Source organism: Ochotona curzoniae, unplaced genomic scaffold (assembly GCF_017591425.1).
Source record: "Ochotona curzoniae isolate NIBS_2020 unplaced genomic scaffold, NIBS_Ocur_1.0 contig_3520, whole genome shotgun sequence".
NCBI classification, from domain to species: Eukaryota; Metazoa; Chordata; class Mammalia; order Lagomorpha; family Ochotonidae; genus Ochotona; species Ochotona curzoniae.
The window spans coordinates 7306446-7326061 of record NW_024465894.1 but is presented as its reverse complement, the minus strand read 5'-3'; the positions used below and the strand labels follow the sequence as shown (position 1 = coordinate 7326061).

Sequence of the window (19616 nt, the reverse complement as noted above, 5' to 3'; positions counted from 1 at the left end):
ACAGATCCGGTATGTGACATAATCCAAGCACACTGCTGTGTGTGTGTCCAATGCTCCTTATGAACCATAGTCCATGCAGGCACACTTTCCCAGCCACGGGGTGGAAACTGAACCCCATTCCTCAGCTCACTTTGTGCAAACACTTCAGTCACAAGCACATCCCAATTTAGAAACCAGAGCATCTGGTCCAGTGACAGATCACAGCTCCCAGTCTGACTCTGGTGTCAACTGTCTCTGTTCCCCCCAGTTAAGACCTGTGGGAGAGCGCAGCAGGGGTGGAGAGGAGGGCCAGGTCCTTCTCTACTTCTCCTCCCCTGCAAGTGGAGGGGTCTCCCATCAGCCACCATCATCCTGCCTGGCTTCCAGCAGATATTTAAGACCACCTTCCTTTGCCATGGTCTCTAGGGAGACAGCTGGGGCTGGGAGATCCCTCTCATCCTTGGGGGTGCACATCCCCCGCTGGGGCTCCCTTTCTCAGCTCTCTTTTGTTGTCACCACTTTTCCCCTCCAGGCGGAACTGCCAGACAGGACCCAAGCTGACCCCTGTGGTGCACCCTTGTGGGTACTGCCCACCTGCAACAGGTGGTAGGACACACACAAGCAGCCTTTGCTAGGGAATGCCTGGAGTGGGAGCTGACAGGTCCCCCACACTGTGACTCCTCTACAAGGGCAGCCAAACAGCCCATGTCCCCGGAGGCCCAGAGCCTCCAGGTGTCCCTGTCCACGTCAGTCCCTAGGACCATACAAATAACAACAACAACAAAAAAGCCACAAGTTTTCTGTGATCGTGGGCATATTTTAGCCACTGTAAGCTTTGGCCTATGCTTCAGCAAAATGACTGCCAGTTGTTGGCCCAGAGCTGTCAGGAAGTGTAGTGCCAATCACACCCACCTCACCGAACCTTCGTTTTCTCCTAGCCTGGATGCAGTGACAATCCCAACCCGCTGGGGTTAACTGTGGGGTTAAGAGACACAGAGAATTTCACAGAGCGGTGTAAGATCAGACATGCTGGAGTTCCTCAAACACAGACTGGCGACTCTGTCTCCATGTGGCTATTTCCAAATGACTGTGCCTCTCCCTGTGTGCACCCCATCCCATAGCATCTGTGCGGGGCTGTTTGAGTTAATGGGCTTCAGGGCCCGGCTCCATGCTGGGTGCTATGTTTCACAGCAGAGGGGGGCTGGGCAGGGCTCTGCAGCTGCTATAGACAGCCAGATGAACACAGCTGGGGAGGGGAGACCGCCCCAGGAGAGACCCTGCTTTGGAAATGTTTCAGCCTGGCTGGAATCCAGGGTTCTGGAACACAGGACAGTCTGTCCCTCTTGGCTGCCATGCTGATTCAGGTTGAGAAATCAATGTGTGACCACAGAGCCCAGCTGGACACGGCTTCTCCCCCTCCCCTGCACTGGGTGCTGGCAGGCTCTGTTCTAGGTCCTGATTCCAAGGCCTGTGAGCACAAGGCTGGCATACCAAGAAACGCGAGTCTCTGGCTCCCAACGCCTGCCAGGTTCAAGGGTCACAAGTTTCACCTGACCCTCTGCAGCGTGGAGTCAGGCTGCCCACTGCTTGCCAAGCCTCCAGCTTCCTTGACCCTGGTCTGGACACTTCTCAAGCCAAGCCAAGCTCCGGGCCATTTGTTGGGCAACTTGTGACCTCGGTCTGGATCAGTCCCAGCAGGTGAACACAGTTTAAGTGTATAGAACATTTTGTTTTTCCGAATTCCGAGAGCCAACAGATGAACCCTCCACAGCTTCCATTCAGCCCCTCCCCCCACCGTCCACCCCTACTCCCACGCCACTTACTTAATCTGTAACTTTGGGCCAGTTCTTCACCTCCCTGAGTTCCCAGCTTTCCCAACCATCCCGTGGAGATTAACAAGTACCTCCGCCACGAGGGCAGTCTCGAGACTCGGGAGGAGTGACAAGTTGACAGGCACTCAGTGTTTGTGCACATGCATGCTGCATACGTGTGTGCAAGCTGTGCTTGGAATGTGGATTCGCATGTCCAGGGAAGGAATGACAGGTGCACATGGTGGCAGACACTCAGCAAATTAGTGTGTGTGTGCGCGTGCCTAGGGGTGCATAAATGGCTTAGTGTCCCTCCCCAGGCTCGTGTGTCAACGGCTTGGTCCCAGTGTGGTGGCGTAGGAGGTGAGAGTAGGACCTGGGGGAGACGTCGGGGCACTGTCCTCTGGCGACTTCACAGAAGGAATGAACAAATTTCTCTTGACTCTCCTGAGTTCCTAAAGAGGGCTTGTGCCGCAGAATAAATCTGACCCTTCCCCCTCTCCATCTTCCATCCCACCACGGGCTCTCTCCCAGAAGGTAACTTGTGAATCTCCCATACCACGTACCCCGTGCTCCATAAACCCCTCTGCTGGTGCTCAGACTTGGGTACTTTGCTCTAGCCACAGAAACCAGATTAACACAGGGAGTTGTTATTGCCAACAGGGCCTTTAGCCACCAAATAGAAAAACGTCTGGCATCTTCACTGTAGCAACTGAGACCCCAAGAGGCAGACAGCCTGGGCTCCAAACCTGTGCAGCCAGGGGCAGCCTTGCTATGCAGCTACTTGGGTTCTGAGGACTCCGATTCGACGCACTGGGACTAGTGCCTGGCACACAATGATCGCCTCAGAAGCATCAACTTTGTTTCACTAGTTCCTTGAGTTAGCCACGGCAGTGACGGTGAATGTGGGTGAGGTGGCACGGTTCACAGGGGAGTGAATGAGCACCTACTGTGTACCCACCTATGTCCAGGTACACATGTATGACCATGGATACATACTGGGATCACACACAGGGACACATGCAGATACTTTCTCTTTCATTTTTTAGAAAAGCAAAACCGGATGTGGGATCCCACCAAGGATGACTGACTAGAGCTTGAAGAGTTTTTTCTCTGCAAACAGCCTTGCAACCACCACCCGGCTCAGGAAACGCAACTTTCCCAGGTTCTGCAGGAGCTCCCTAACCTCTCCTCCCCCCACTAGCCGTGTGCCACATCTCAATCACAAACCTCTCGGAAGGAACTCTAATCTGACTTCTACAGCATCTATTTCTTTGCATTTCTTTACTGCTTAACTATCTGAATATGCAGTCTCAGTTTTCCACACCTTGAGACTTTTGAGCCTCTTTTGACCTACAGCTTTCCTCCTCTGGCGGTTTCTTCTTTTCCTTGCAGCTTATCTGCTGAAGATTGCAGACTGCGTGACCTGCAAAGTTTGTGAAGGGCTCGGTTCTGTTATTGCCTCCTCATAATACATTACAACATGGCACATCCTGCAAATTAGCAACTGCCTCAGACGCAGGTGCTATGTTTTTGGCGCATCGATAGGGGGCGCCGGAGATCACTATTTAGATATTAACTGCCACTGTAGATGAGCCATGAGGTCATCCGCGGCCAGTGGCCGGCAACATTGTCTCTTTTTTTTGTTTTTATACACTGGCTGTAACAATGTTAATACTTTTGTTTTTGCTCAGTGCCACAACTCATATAGGAAAGGCAAGAAACATACCTGATTGTGCTTCTTCTTCTTTCCCATACCATCTTCAGGGGGTCAGTTAGCGGCCCAGCTCAATATCCTCACAATTCAGAAATTTAGCTGTGTTTGATGATTTCCAAGCCATCACAGGTATCCTCTTTGTGGGAGCTGAAACGGTCCCATTTCAACAGGGTGGTGTGGGTAGTCCCCCTTCACCCTTTGCCACAAGAGCTGCCACTGACTAAGCTCTGGTTACCTGGCAATAGCATCATTTAATTGGCTTTCTGATCATAAGATGCTCCAGGTTTGGGGAGTTTGAGTACTTTGGACAAGGCCACCCAGTTGGTTTTAGGGTTATCAGATTTGGGCAGGCCAAAGGGTGGCCTTTCTCCAGGTCATCATCCCAATATCTGGAGCCCATGAATAACTTATATTAACAAGGCAAAAGGGATGGTGCTGTGATGGTGAACCAAGGGGCTGGAGGTAGTAAGAGATTGTCCAGGAGGGGCCAGGTTAACTCGAGGCATCTTGATAAGAAGGCGTCTAGAGGATCAGTCAGTGTCAGACATGACCGGAAAAGCAAGAGGGTGAAATGCTCTGGGGACGGGCTGTGAGGTGAGAGCTGCCAGGGCAGGCGGGGGCGGAGGAGGACTTCCACCTGCTGAGAAAGGCAAGCAAGTGGATGCCCCCAGGAGTCCCCAGAAAGGACGCCACCTTGCCAACCCCTTGACTTCAGATTTATGACTCACAGAGCCGTAAGAGAACACATCCGTGTTATTTCCAGTCAGGAAGCTGTGACAGAATTAACAGGAAGCGAGTGCAAAAGCTTTGCCAGAAACAGAAGCACCTGGAAGCCCAGTGCCGTTTGATTTTCTGATAAACAAATTTGAAAGCATCAGTGTGTCCCAGATGTTACAAAAAAAACCTTTTTGTACTTTTAAAAGAAGAAGAAGCTGTCGTTTAAAGGAGGAGTACATGTAATGGAGGGTTTGCTGTGTTCCCTGGTAATTTAAAAATTATGGAGCTGAAAACAGCTGCAGGGTCAGAACTTGGCACTCCCAGGCCCCCGCTCCTTGCCCCTCACACAAAATCTAGCTCGTGGCAGAAACTTGTGGGTGTTTGTGGCCCTGTGGGTTACCTGCTGCAAAGCGACCTTGCCCAGCAGCTCCCGCTCAGCAGCCCTGTGCCAGCCCAGAGCCCGCAGCGCGCAGTCCCGAGCGCCAGAGGGCGCCAGAGAGCCGGTCTCGCGGCAGGTGTCACACATGCGCACTCCCGGCGCCGGCACGCCCTGTTCGTCACTTCCGGCGCGAGGGGCCGGACCGGCCGGGCCGGGAGTGCGGGTCCGTGCTGTGCGCGCTGCCGACGAGGCTCCCGCCGCCGAGTGACCCGCGCTCCGCCCCCGCAGCCGGGCCGGTGAGTGCCCGCGAGCCCAGCCGTGTACCGTGCGGGCCGAGGAGGGAGACCCCCGCCCCCCAGAGGGAGGAGTCACCGGAAGTGGGGAACGGGAGACCCCAGGAAATGGGGACGCCTGGGGAAGGGGTGACACCCGGAAGGTGGTGCCCGCAATGAGAGGGCCGAGGCTTGTGCAGAGAGGGCGTGCTGACCCCCGGTTTGGGGGAGAGTGGCGGGGCGCCAGGTGCCGGGCTGCAGGTGGGGCCCATGCCCGGCTTCTCCTCCGTGTGGGGTCGCAGGACGCTGCGGTGGCGGGTGGAGGTGACAAGTCCAGGTGGGGCTGGCCCGCTAGGTGTGCACCCCTGCCGTGTCTTGTCAGCTCCCCTTTGCCCCCTGGACACTGCCCTGTACCAGGCACAGGGGACACCACCGTGAACGTGACAAGCAGGTACCCGACCCTCCTGAGATGTGCATTGCCTCAGTGAAATGGGAGCAGCCCTAGTGTTGTCACCACATGTAGGGACAGGCAAATACGAACACACGAGGTGCCTGCCTAGTAGAGCAGTTGACAGGTGGTGAAATACGCAGGTCCCTGTTCAGGGCTAATGGCAGCTTCCCTGTGGGCAAGGAATGATGTGTGTGGCTGGGAGCATGCGCCTGACACGCTTGGGAGGGGATCGGGACTAGTGTGCTCATGGGATGGGGGTGCCGAGGCATTTCCTGTAAACACCCACCACGCACTGGGCTGCCGCAACAAACAGATAAACAGGAGCCCAGAGCTGAGGAAGAGGAGGGACTCCGCTGGAGCAACCAGGGAGGGCTTCACCGAAGAAGTGATCTTGTGGTTAGGACCTAATAGGAGCACATTGTCTGGTTGGGGACCAACAAGTTCCAGGCAGAGGAGAGCAGGTACGGGAGGTACCCAGAGAAGGTTGGGGCGTTAGCTTTAGGCTGGCAGGGAAGCCTGGTGGCATAAGTCTCCCTGGTTGGAATGACAAATGTCTGTGGGTGTTGTCCCTCCCTCAGCATGCCACCCCTCCAAAGCAGCTTCAGCCAGGTAGTGTTTATGGAATGCAGCCCGTGGGCCTGACACCATGCTGGTTGCTGCATTAAAGGTGATGAAAGAAGCACAAGTGGGTGCTGTCATGAGTCGCCTCTGGACAACAGTGCCGGAGTCGGGGAGAGCCATGCCCAGGAGCCCCCTCCCCCGGGCCTGTTGGCCTCGGGCTCTCCCCGTCTCTTGCTTGCATCAGTGCTGTGGTCTCTAGGTGGTCTCTGCTGCTTCTGTCTTCACGCCCTCCCCACCCAGCCTCAAGACAGCACACAGTTCTGAAAGAGAAAGCAGACCATGTCCCTTCTTGAAAACCTTTCACGGCTCGCTCAGGGTACAAGTCCAAGTTCTTACCGGCCTCCAAAACCCTGGCCGTCAGGCCTCCGCGGCTTTTGGCTTCATCTGCCAAGTATTGCCCATCCTGATCCTCTGGCTCTGCCCACTCAGCTCTGTCTACCAGGGAGCCGGGCGTGTTCTTGCCTCCGCTTTGCACTTGTTCTTTGCTCAGATGTGCATGGCTTGCTCCCTTGCTTCTTCATCACTGCTCAAAGCTCTCCTGAGTGAAGCCACTCCTGGCCGCCCTATGAAAATTGGAGCCCTTCTCCCTAGATTCCTGCAACCCTGCTCTCGGCTTTGCTTCACTACCCGGCATTCAGTACCTTGCAGTAGATGACATTGTTGGCTTTGCTTGTGCACTTGTTTCTCCTACTAGACTCGAAGTCCCAGGTTTGGGAGAGGGCTTCAGTGTTTGTTGAGTGAATGACCTGGCATGCAATCGGGTCTTCAGGATGCGTTAGGGTTGGTCAGGTGAAGAGCTGGAGGAAGAGCATGCGGCTTACGGGACATAGGGTGTGCGCAGGATGAGAGAGCATGCCGGAGCAAGTGGGAGAAGCTGGGAGCAGGGCAGGCCGACCTAACATTTGGAGAAATGACCCAGTCACTCGATGCAGACCGGGAGGATCCTGGGGCTGCAGTCAGGACGTGGTGTGTGGGGATCCCCAAGAAGGCGGCCTGCTGTCCTTGTTGAAGTCCGGGTATCAGTGGTAGCCACAGGCTTGTGTGTGTGCTTTGCAACTCAGCTGTGCTGCTGGGGCATCTGCAGTGGCTATTTGGATTCGTTTTCCGTTCAGGAAGTGTTGGGTGAGATTACACTTGTAGGAAACACCAAAGGCAACACCTGTGGAAGACAAGAGGGAGGGTGCAGAAGTCAGAAAGAGCCCTGGTCTGCAGCCATGGCTGCCCGTTAGAGGAGCCCAAGTCTCACCCCGTCATTGGCTGGCAGTGACCTGTGCAAAGTGGTTCTAGGGGGACGTAGCTGAGGCCATTTGTCAGTGATGTGTCCCAGCAGCAGGCCTGCCCAGTGCATTTTTGTGGCGGCCAGAGAAGTGACTTGGGTCTGTGGTGTAAAGCATTCCAACAGTCCAGTCAGGAAGATCTGCCTAATTTCCTTTTCATGACTGAATAGTATCCACTCACATGGTAATCTTATTTAACCAGTGCTGTACTGATGTGTGCTTTAAAGGATTCCAGTCTTTTATCCTCAGCATTAATACTTGTACTGGCTGTGTGCAAATTGTACTCATGAATACAAGTATAGGTACCAGAAATGGAATTGCTGAGCCAAGGGATATGTGGGATGTTTTTAGACTTTTAATGTAAGAGCCAGAGAGTTTCCATCCATTGAGTCACTCCCCACGATGCCCACAGAGGCCCAGGGTGGGCTGGGCTGCAGCTCAAATCCAGGAACTCGGTCATCAGAGGCCTTACCACTGCCTCCCCGGGCCTGATTAGCGGGAAGCTGGGATCGGGAGTTGAAACTCAATGCCAAGTAAGACACATGCACAGTGAGTAGGTGGGTATAACTTTTGATAGGTATCAACAAGTTGCCCCCCAAAAAGGCTGAATGCCCTGATATTCCACTGGCAGCAAGCATGGCAGAGTGCATATTGCCACAATCATTCTGAATCTCATGTTGTTTTAATTCCCACATCTTGGATGAGGAGTCACGTCAAGTACCTGTCACATTTCACGCTAGCCAGGTGAGGGATGTGCCCATCGGCCATCACTGCCTGAGCACTGACAAGATTTTCTTATTTGTTTATTTGAAAGGCAAAATGACAGGGAGAGAAAAAGAGGTCCTCTGTTCACTTGTTTACAACCAGGGCTGGGCCATGCCAGATCCAGGATCCAGAAAATCCATCTGAATTTCCCACACACTTGGACCCTCTTGTGCTGTCTTCTCAGGTAGATTAATAGGGAGCCAGATCAAAAGTGGAGCAGCCAAGACTCAAATTGGTTCTCCAGTATGGGATACCTGGGTTACAAGTAGCAGCTGATCGCACTGCACCACAACAGCAGACCCTTCGACAAGATTCCAACTGTAGTCACAACTAAGGCTTGACCTAACTCCATCCCCTGGTTCGGAGCCCCTGTTCTGAGGCCACTGGGTTTGGCCACAAGTGTCCCTGCTGCCCTGGGGTTTGAGAAACGCAGTGCTAGGCTGTAACAGTACCTCCTGGGACTTCTGTGTTGGCAGGGACCCTGGTGGCTCATGTCCGAAGAAAGCGACTCTTTGAGAACCAGCCCTTCTGCGGCCTCCCTCTCCGAGAATGAGCTGCCCGCCCCGCCTGAGCTGCCCGAGCCACCGGGCTACGTGTGCTCGTTGTCTGAAGAACTGGTCGCCAAGGCCCGGGAGGAGCTCCAGGAGAAGCCTGAGTGGCGACTTCGGGATGTGCAGGCCCTCCGGGACATGGTGCGGAAGGAGTACCCAACCCTGAGCACAGCTCTCGATGATGCCTTCCTGCTACGCTTCCTCCGAGCCCGCAAGTTCGACTACGACCGGGCTCTGCAGCTCCTAGTCAACTATCACAGCTGCCGGAGGAGTTGGCCCGAAGTCTTCAGTAACCTGAGGCCATCAGCCCTGAAGGACGTCCTGGCTTCAGGGTTCCTCACCGTGCTGCCCCACACTGACCCCCGGGGCTGCCACGTCGTCTGCATCCGCCCAGGTATTGGGAGAAGGGAGGGAGTGTCTCCAGATTGTGTCTGTCCATCCAGTATTCCCTTTTTCACCCCTGCTTATTTGAGTCAAAGTGCTCGGGGCTGCAGGTGACAAACCAACTCAAGCCCAGTGTGAGGACCCAGCAGTATTTCTCAAAACCAGAGGGTTACACATGGAGCAGCCCTTGTGTGGGGGGAACTAAGATGGCGAAGTGCTGGGAGCTAGGAAGGCTGTCTCTGTGTTTCTCTGCCACCTGTTGCTGTCCCACTCTGCTTTTCTTCTTTAGAATAGTTGAAAAATGTTTTTTTAAATTTCCCTTCATTTTACTTGAAAGGGGAAAAGAAAAAGAGAGATACCTTCCATCTGCTGGTTCATTCCCCAAAGGCCTGTGACAGCCAGACCACAACCAGGAGCCAGAATTCTACCTGAGGGTCTCACTGGATGGCAGGTCTCTTAACTCTTGGCTCCATCACCTGCTGCCCCATCCCCCCAAGGTGTACACTGGCATTGGTGTTAGGAAACTGAATTGGAAGTAGAGCCAGGACTTGAACCTGGCATTCCAGTAAGTAATTCATCCAAGTATTGCCTTTGCCACTGCACCAACCGCTTGCGCCTGCAGACTGGCTTTTGTACCTCTGTGTGTAGAGGAATCTGTCACCCTCAGCTCTCGTGTGCACCTGGCCACCCAAATTCTGGTCTCTAGAAGAAAGAATCTGAGGGACCTGCCCCTGGTCACAAGGTACAGTTTGGTGACCGGGACGCTCTTGTCCCTCCTGTGGGAGTAGAGGGAGGGGCAGATGATAGCTGCAGGCTGGGCACCTGCTCTCTGCCTCCTCTCCCCCTTCTTTTGCTGTCTGAAGCCACTGGGAGGATTCACTCTAGATCCCTTTTTAGATTCCAGCTCCAGGTGCCAGGACACCTTCATTTGGCCACTAGCCTGGGGCTGGGGGAGGCTCCCCTCAGAGAGCATTCAGAAATGGGACATAGGACCTTGGAGAATGTCAGAACTCCAGCTCTAGACCCTTGTCCTGGGCCCTCCTATGACATCAAATGCACTGTCAGCTGAGGCATGTCCCCCAGACCTTTTGCATCGGGCGGAGCTGAAGAAACCACTGGAAGGCAGAGTGTGGTGTTCTTCACCAGCAAGCCAGAAACGGAGAAAGTACTGGCAGCTCTCCTTTGCCTTTGCTGACAAACCGCCCAGGGGAAGGCAGATACCTTGGTGTGCCCCCTGAACCCATGAGCCCCACATCACTGTTTCCTTGAGTCACCCACCACACCCTCTCAATGGTTGAACCTGTCTCTTCAGCCCTGGCTGCACACCAGGCACACAGCTAAGGGCCTCACCCACTCAGGTGCTCTCCCACGTTAGCTGGCATTTATTTTAAAATAAGCAGTGCAGTCCACATTGCAGGAGAACGAGACGCTGGATGCCAGCCAGTGCAGTGCTTGTACTGCTGTCCCTGTCTTCTGCTCATGAGAAGATTGCAGAACAGTCAGCTGTTTCTACACTGGGCACTCTGCTTTGCTCATGGGGTAACTTCCTCTCCACCTTTGTCTAGAGCAGGTCTGGACTCTCCATCGGCCCAGCTTTTTAAGGGGAGGAGTCCATAGCCTTTGCCCTGAACTGGGTACCTGCAGAGACGTGTGGTAGAAAGGGTTGGGATCCTTTATGTGGTGGTAAGACAGCAGCAGCAGCAAACAGCCGGCTGGAGCCATTTGTGCACTAGAGTTTTCATGGGGATTTTGCACATTATGTATCCCTGTTCAGGGGCAAACTGCAAGTTTTCTTTTCCTAAAGCAGGGATAGATACATGGATCTTGGTGGGATTTTCTTGAGATGGACAGTTAACACCCCAAAGTTGCCCATTTTATCTTCCCTCCCCAGAGAAAATTAAGGATCTTTAAGTAAACTGGGAGTATTGAGGGAGCATCGCCCTGGAAAGGAGCCCTTGTGCAAGGCCTCCATAGCTCCATTCTTGCAACACCTCCGGCAGGTGGGGTGTGCGCTGTGACTCAGAAGTGTCACAAGCGACAGGAAGCCAGCTCACATCAGCTGGAACCCAAAGGAGAACTTGTTTGTCCACATTGTTGACTTGTGGGCCCAGCTGGATTCATCGGGTGCTGGAGGGCTGTCCCCATCCTGAGCTGCCTTCTCAGGCCAGCCCTGGCTTTCAGGAACCCTGGAGTCTTGTGCTCATAGCCTCACCACTGCCAAGGAGAGGATACTTTCAGTTCCCAAGGGCCAAGCACCCCAAATGACCTGGCATGGATCATACAGGAGGATTGGACCAAATTCATCCAGTCTCCTCTGCTTGCCAGGGGTCAAGTCCATTCCAGCCTAACTTGATGGCTCCCCAAGGAAAGTCACGGTGGTGGCTTCAAGAGAAGGAGGATTTTGGTAGCAGAAAGCCCCAGTAGGTGTTACTAGCCTGTCCTACTTAGGAGGAGATGGTTCACAGGGAGGAAGTCTCTTGGCCAGAGTCACACAGCCAGCAAGGCTCCATCCCCCAGGCGTGCCTGGTTTCACAGCTCACGCATGCAGCCTCGTCACCAAGCGGCTTCTTCCTTTTCAACATTTGGAGTTGGGAAACATGAGCTACTGCCCATGGTCCTTGGCTGTAAACTGAACACAAAGAAAGGTTAAGCTTTCTCGGGTTGCACGACCATGCTCATTTCTATAACATGTCCATCTCTTGTGACCCCAGACAGGTGGATCCCCAGCAACTATCCCATTACCGAAAACATCCGCGCCATATACTTGACCTTAGAAAAACTCATTCAGTCTGAAGAAACCCAGGTGAATGGAATTGTGATTCTGGCTGACTACAAAGGAGTGAGCTTATCAAAAGCATCTCATTTTGGCCCTTTTATAGCCAAAAAGGTGATTGGCATCCTCCAGGTATGTTCCGCTGTTTGTCCTGCACCTCTTCTGTGGTTGGTTTGGCTTTCTGCGGGCCCCATCCCTTTACTGCAGGTCTCAGAACATCTAAATCCCACATCCCACTCCTGCAAGCAGAGAGAAACAGGAGGTGTTACAGGAGAAAGTCTCCTTGTCCAGTTTTACATTCAGCTCCGGCCAGGGTCTCCAAGCATTTCTGAAGGTTTCTTCTGCCTGGGCAAGATCAGCTGTAGCACCAGAGTCCAAACACCAGGGAGATGCTTTTCCACTGGGTGTTTTGTTTGTTTGCTTGGAAGATGGAGAAGGAGTCCTCCAAGAACTCAGCCTGTGCCACCTGTAAGGAACTAGGCTCATGGAATTCTACTGGGGCACATTCCGGTCTGTAGCATTGCCCCTCGGGTCACAGGAAATTGTGAAGTTTCTTACATATCTGAACTGCGTTGAAGGATTTGCACAATGCTTTCAGAGTCACTGGCTTGTCTAGTTCTTCCAAGAATCTTCTGAGATAGCTAAGGTGAGGATTAGTCTTTGAGATGATTGGAGAAATTGAAGGACTTAGGACCAAGGCCAGCTCAGGCCTGACAGCTTCCATAACCTTGCATTCCCTGTTTTCTGTACTGTCTTGTGAGCTGTGGATACCAGCTGTACCATGGTTCTCTGAGTTCCACAGATGTGTTTGAGCCCCTGCTGTGTAGCAGGCTTAATGTTGGAACAAATCAGTGCCCTCCATTTGGACATGTCTGTCAGCTTGAACCCTGGCTTTCCTTAGCTTCCAGTCTTTTGATCGCTCCTGCTGGATACCTTGTAGACTCATGTGCCAGGATAGAAGTGGGATTGGCATTTTTATAGTCAGTCCATTTCCTGTGAATTTTATCATAAACCTTTCCATAGTAAAGATCTTTAATAGGGCTGTGATTAAATCAATATGACTGTACTTTAGAAAAAAGGTGTTTTTTTTTTTTAAGATTTATTTATTCTTATTGAAAAGACAAATTTACAGAAAGATCTTTCATCCTCTGGTTCACTCCCCAAGTGGAGCTGAGCCAGAGCTGAGCCAATCCAAAGCCAGGAGTGTCTTCTGGGTCTCCTACCTGGATGCAGATCCCAAGGCTTTAAGCCTTGCTGTACTGCTTTCCCAGACCACAAGCAGGGAACTAGTTGGAAAGTAGAGCAGCCAGGACATGAACTGGCACCATATGGGATCCCAGTGTTTGCAAGGCTAGGATTTAGCCACTGAGCCATTGCACTGGGCCCTTATCAACTTATTTGAAAGTCAGACAGAGGTACACAGAAAGAGGGAGATCTTCCATCTGCTAGTTCACTCCCCATATGGCTGCAACAGACAGGGTTGGACCAGGCTAAAGCCAGGAGCATCATCCAGGCCTCCCGTGTGTGGCAGGGGCCCAAGGACTTAGGCCGTCCTCCACTGCTTTTCTCAGAGCACTAGCAGGGAGCTGGATTGAAAGTGAGACAGCCGGACATGAACTGGCACCTGTTTGGGATTCTGGCATTGGAAGTGGTGGTTTTACCCACCATGCCACAACACTTGACCCTCGTTTATATTTCTTTAAAAAAAAATGTAGTAGATATTGTGGCTATTTACGGGTTAATGTGATGTTTTGGTGTATGTTTGTGTCATGTATGTATTGTATCATGTCAGTCAGGGTAAATATTGTCTCTCCCCAAACATTTCTTTATGGTTAAAATATCCAAAATCTTCTAGTTGTTTTGTTTTGTTTTGTATCGTGAACTCTCATCCCTTGTTATCCTGCTCTGCGGGGGAGCCCAGAGCTGTGTACTCCTGTCTCACTGTCACTCAGTCCCTGCTCCTCTCCCTCATGACACCTGTAGCTTCTCTGAGCCTCCCTTGCTTTTGCTTCACACGTGGCTGAATGGAGTGTGTCTTCCGTGCTTGGCCTCACTTATCACTTGGCTGTGTCACATCACTCCTACTCATTTGCCTGCCTCTCATCACCTGCTAGCATCCAAGGGAAGATGCTTTGGACCACCCTGACGCTGGAGGCCTGGTGTTTTCCAGACCTGCCTGTAGACCAAGATCATGCTCCACCTGCTTGCCTACGTCTCTCCTGAGCCAGCTTTGGGTCCCAGGGGAGACTTGGTCCCCAGGGACTGTTTACTCATTAGCCTCTCTGGGGGCTCTGAGGAGAACCAGGCAGGCCTGGTGCTGAGCCCTACGATGAGGAATCCAATCAGGGAAGTGGACTGTGAAAGGGAAGGCTGCAGATTCTCCACTTGACCTAACTCCCTTCCTTCTGCTCCTCCCCTCAGGATGGTTTCCCCATTCGGATAAAGGCAGTTCACGTGGTGAATGAGCCACGGATATTCAAAGGCATCTTTGCCATCATCAAACCATTTCTCAAGGAGAAAATAGCAAACAGAGTAAGTACAGAGCCTCCCGAATCCAGAAACTGATTTTTCTCTTATTTTATTTGTGATATATAGGCCTTATGTCTCAGCTTATTCGTTTGGACCTGAGACCGCTAATTTGGAAAGCTCAAGGTCCAAGTTAAAATACACGAAGAATTGTGTTTGTGAGGGGAAGACAAAATGAGTAAGAATATATTGCTTGGTAGTGAAGGGAGCAGAATGAAAGTTTTTTTTAAGAGCTTCCCAGCTTTGTCATCATTGAGATACTGTATTTTGTGTCTAAGAGGATGTAGCAAAAAGGAGATGCAAAAGCCATCACTGGGCATAAAAGTGCAAGGAGCTGTAATAATTCCTCACATTTCCCCAACTTGTCTCAACCCAAGCTTCAGGAGAGATGTCTTCACCTCGCCCAACACAGCTGACCAAGCTGCACTGGACGTTCGCCCTCTCCCCTTTCCCTAGGCTTAACAGCCTTGTGGGCTGGTAAGCTTAACAACCCACAGGTTGGGCCTGAATTCCATATGCGTTGTCAAGAGGAAGCAGATGGAAATGCAGATAGTGCCAAGGTTCTAAGGACCCAGAACTTGGAATCCCAAGATTTAGCTTCATCAGCTCAGGGATGGCCCGCACGGGTCTGTGTGGCTTGAATCTCCCAGGGTAATGGGGATGCACGTTAGGCCTGTGGGGCCTGTAAGTAGCTGCCTGGAACCGTGCCCCAAGCAGCCTGTGGTCAGGGCGTTTACACCTGTGAGATGCCCTTATGTGCAGCCCTTGATGTTGTTCATTTGTTCCTTTGTATGCTCATCTACCCAAAAATACTTACTGGTCAACCGCTAGGTGCAAGATGAACAAAAGCCCCCAAACCTGGCCCAGGGGTGCTCGTAAGATAGCCAGCCAGCTAGCGGCTTACTAATGGTGTCTAGTGTTAGATAGCGAGCATGAGATATGATGGATGTTTGAGCAAGGGCTTGAGTGGTGAGGAAATGAACCAGAGACCTGGAAGACCAGTCACAACAGTACTGCAAGGTGAAGCCTGACTGGTGTCCTGGAGGAACAGCTGGGGGGCTGACCTGAGTGGTCAGTACCCAGACAGTGGTAGTAGGGAGAGGGCGAGTCAGAATAACAGGATCAGATCATGAGAGGTCTGGTGGACTATCAGGCAAATTTGAGCTTTCTGTGTGTGAGCTGGAAGCCCTGGTGGTTGCTAGTAGAGAATTGCATGATCTGACAGATACTGAAAGAAGCCAAGTTTGCAGTGGGACAGGTAGGAACAGGAGGACCAGAGTAGACTCTTACAGATGTTCAGGGAGACGTGATGGCAGCATGATACCCTGAGGGTGGTTGAAAAGTATTTGGATCTGGATCTACTCTGAACATCCAGCCAATAAGAGTGTGCAGTTTGGAGAAAGGGGATTCCGGATCCTCCAAAGTTGTGGGTCTGAGAAATGAGAAGGGTAGAGCTGTCATCCCTTCACTGACCAGATGCTGGAGCTCCTACCCCAGAGGATGTTGCTGCCTCAGCGATTAACCAGAGCGTATGTGTGTGTTCATTTCATCTCCCCTTCAGTTCTTCCTCCATGGGTCTGACCTGAATTCTCTCCACACAAACCTCCCAAGAAGCATTCTCCCCAGGGAATATGGGGGCACAGCTGGCGAGCTGGACACTGCCACCTGGAACGCAGTGCTGCTGGCCTCAGAGGATGACTTTGTGAAAGAGTTCTGCCAGCCTGTCCCCACCTGCGACAGCATCTTGGACCATGCACTGCTGCCAGAAGGCCTAACCTCGGACGTGCAGTGTGATGACTCCATGCGAGCTGTGAAGTCCCAGCTGTACTCCTGCTACTAGCCAGTCCCCCATGGGTGCCACTATCTTTTCATCCTTTCCTTTTCCCTTTGGAAACACCTAAGGTGAATTTAAGGGGCCAAGGATTCAGTCTCACTCCTTGTGATTCAACAGTGGCATTGAGGAGCAGCCTTTGGAGAGCTTTAACCATGAGCCTCTCATGGACTAAACGTCTGTTACTTGAATTACTCCTTGTAAGGCATGGGAAATGGGCCCAAGAATCTCCCAGTGTTTGGAATCTTGGTTTGCATCTCTTAATCCACAGCTACATTGTGTTTTCACGCATGTCAGAAGCAAGACGTGTCAGGGCCCATGTCACCCTGAGTCTGTTTTCCAGGAGGAAACAGCCCACCTGGACAGTTGGCATTGTTCTTGCGAGACCATCTGGTCAAACCCAGAGCTGGCCAGGGGTGAGCTTTGGCTTGAGGCATTTGTGTCTTTCACAGGAGCCACTGTAAATATCTGCTCATCAGGAAACAAGTTGGAGGCCTAGGCCCCAGTTGCCATCAATGAGCTTGAAAAGGACCTGCTCCTACTCCTGCAAGCTTCAGGACTGTCAGCACTCCCTGGTGACATCCGGAAGCCACAGACCAAAGCACTGCAGGAATCCACTGGCTGAATCTTGTGATAGAAACTTGGATTTTCCTAAACCCAAAAAGCCTTAGCCCTGGGTCTTGGTAGACTCTTTCAGGGTCCTAAAAGTTTGAGATTTTAATTGCCTCTAAAATACTAGGGCAGTAGAATTCTGGCCTCAGAAACAGAGACCTGGGCTCCAGTGTGAACGGAGCTCAGATTTCCCCCTGGGGCCTCAGCTTGCTCACGGGTAAAACAAGGCAGGATTAAGGATATGGCTAGAGTTTTTCTGGTTACTGAGGTGCTGGAATTTGGTTCCATTTTGTACCTGGGAAGATGACTGCTCAGATACAAGTGGTTGGGTCCTATTTTTCTGTGAGTCACGTGGCCCTTTCCAGGAGGGATTGTCACCATTTGGCCCTGCCTTTCCTTCCTGTTGTGATGGTTAGACTTCAAGAAGGGTGACCTTGGTGAGGCCACCAGGATCTTGTGTGGCCATGTATTATAAACCTGTCTGCAGTGGCGACAGTGCTGGAGATCCTTCCATTTTGGTCCCTGGAAATGAACATAGGGCTGGGTCACTTCTTGGGCACCCAGCTTTCCCAGGCTCCCTGGAAGGACTAGTCAGCCAGCCTGAATGTCGGCTCTGTGTTTCGGCACTTTAGACCCTCCCCATCAGGATGCCAGCCTTAGCCCTGGCATCAGATTAGGGGGTCCATGTGATGGCATCCCACCTGATTCCTTTCACATTCGTTCCCTGTGGCCGTGGTGTGAAACAGCGACCAGTGCTACGTACTGTGTATGTACCTTCCCCCGTGCATCTGTCAGACTAAGTGCGTGAGGCACACAGCGGTTGAGAGCAGTGCTCTCAAGTGCAAGGCCAGGCTGCTGCTGCCAAGCTGTTCATCTTTAGAGCACTTTTGAAAATGTCTGGAGAAGCTGCTGGTGAAAATTTGTCTATTTACCTCACTAATGCCAATTCTAGGAAGTTCTTTCCAAAACCGCAAATACCAATCCTGGATCCTCAGGGTCTTGGTTGAGCTGGAAATGCCCAAGCCACACGGTTGCAGCTGCCTTTTTGCCGCTGACAAGGATACAACTACTACGAGCTGTCATGGCCTAACTAGGGCAAGAATGGCTGATGAGCGTCCAGAATCCAACAACTTGGGCTGGAGAACTGGTTAGAACCTTTCTCAGATTCCCAGAGGGAAGAGAGGGGGGAAAAATGTTTTTTAGACTAAGAGAATTGCTCACTCGGCTTCACCTGTTCCTGAGGTTTCAATTCAATATTGCATTTCAGGCCATCGGCCTGGTCTGAGTGACATACAGGAGTAGCCATGCTTTGAGAGACATCTCAAAGGCCAGGCAGAATGTGGTCCTGTTCCTAGGCCTCTCCAGGTAAGGGCCCAAGAAACTGTGCTGTCAGCTTCAGGGAAGGAGTTGGGCGAGCTTTGTCTGCCTCGGAGCCCCTGCACTTGTGCTTTGCCCTCAAAGAGAGAACCTGGAGCTTTGGACCGCAAGAGGCTTGAACCAAGCTGCCAAGCGGACGTCCCTGGGTGCATACGAAGGCGGCCTCTCAGACTTCCCAGGGTGTTTGTGTAGTTGCCCCAGCAGGGTAGGGGGGTACACAGGGAGCAAACCCACCACCAACAGGAATGGAGGAGTTGGAAGGTTTTCTCACGGGGCAGAGTTCCGGCAGGCTCACAACACCCAGAAGTTAACTTTCCTCTCCATTCGGTTGCAGCCTTACCTTGCTCTGGCTTTGAATCGCTGGTATCCCCTGAGCATGTCTACACCATGAACTCTGAACCCATCTTGATATTCCACTGGCTTTACTGCCTCAGGAATGCCCTATTCTGTTTTTAGAGGTGACTCTGCCCCTCACCCCACCCCCATTTGGATTGTTATTTAGGACATTTAGATCTGGATGAATTGACACTTAAAAGCTTTCAAATCAATCCATAGATTCTGGTGTACGGGAGTTGTCCTCTACCTCTTCCCCTGTGCCCCACAGAGAATTTTGGAAAATCATGTCTCTTCCTGAAAACCACACCTGCATTCAAGGGAAAAGCTGGGTGGAACCTACAGGAACCGCTAGACGTGCTCCCTCCTTCCCCTCCTCTCCAGGAGTTTCCCTGAGGTTTGGACCCCTCAGGCTTCCTTGCTGCTTTCAACCAGGGGGCGCTTGTCCGGGGCTCCTCAGCACTTCCAGTTCCTACACTGTCCCCACTCAGAGTCCCAGAGTCCTTTCCCCTGAATTCCTGTGAGGCGTCAAACCTTCAGATTTCTTCTGGACAGGCAGCTTCTCTAAGTGGCGTCGGATCTTCATACCAGTCACAGGCATGTCTTGTCATTGTGGGCAGCGGAAGCAGTAGCAATGTCATGGCTTTATTCTAATGCCTCACGTGAACGTTTTCCGCCCAGAGCGCTCGCATGTCGGGAGGGAGAGGTGGCTGGGCTCATGGCGTGCTGGTGGCCCTCCCGTGTCTGGGAGAGGCATGGAGATTCCCAAAGGAAACACACCAACCATTAGGGAAACATGCAAGTTCCTGAGAATGCCTCTCAGAACTGAACCGTTCGTAATACCAGTGGTAATACTGATGGCTTCCTGGCACTGCAGGTAGAAACCTGCTCCAAGTGAAATACTTGAACTTTCTCTATGGTTGAGAGCCTCTGGCGCGTCTCTCTCTCCCTCTGATGGGGTCGTGGGGGGTGGGCGGCTTTCCTGACCAGCTAGGGAGCACTGTTGCTGCCTCTGGTCTCATTCCTTGCTTCAAACTGAAATTCAGTTTGGCTCTGAGCATAAAGGGAACCATGGCGACGCCTGCATCTACTTCAGTGTTTGTTTTGACAAGAAGTTTTATTTTTCTAGTGCATTTTCTAAGTCAAAGTGGTAAAAATATGTACATTTTAGTATGCATGACTGGGACTTCCACAATTAAAAAAAAAATCCCTATAAGGTTGATGGTGTGTGGTGTTCTGTGAC

At 52.1% G+C, this 19616-nt stretch overlaps 1 protein-coding gene across 1 annotated transcript; it reads left to right on the top strand.

The window, feature by feature from the left end:
* Positions 1 to 4789: 4789 nt before the first annotated feature.
* On the top strand, positions 4790 to 19593 carry TTPAL (alpha tocopherol transfer protein like). Its single transcript, XM_040981441.1, has 5 exons — positions 4790 to 4896; positions 8463 to 8931; positions 11633 to 11826; positions 14116 to 14226; positions 15782 to 19593. The coding sequence occupies exons 2-5, from the start codon at positions 8478 to 8480 to the stop codon at positions 16058 to 16060; spliced, it is 1038 nt and encodes a 345-aa protein (XP_040837375.1). The 5' UTR covers positions 4790 to 4896; positions 8463 to 8477; the 3' UTR covers positions 16061 to 19593.
* The last annotated feature ends 23 nt before the right edge of the window (positions 19594 to 19616 follow it).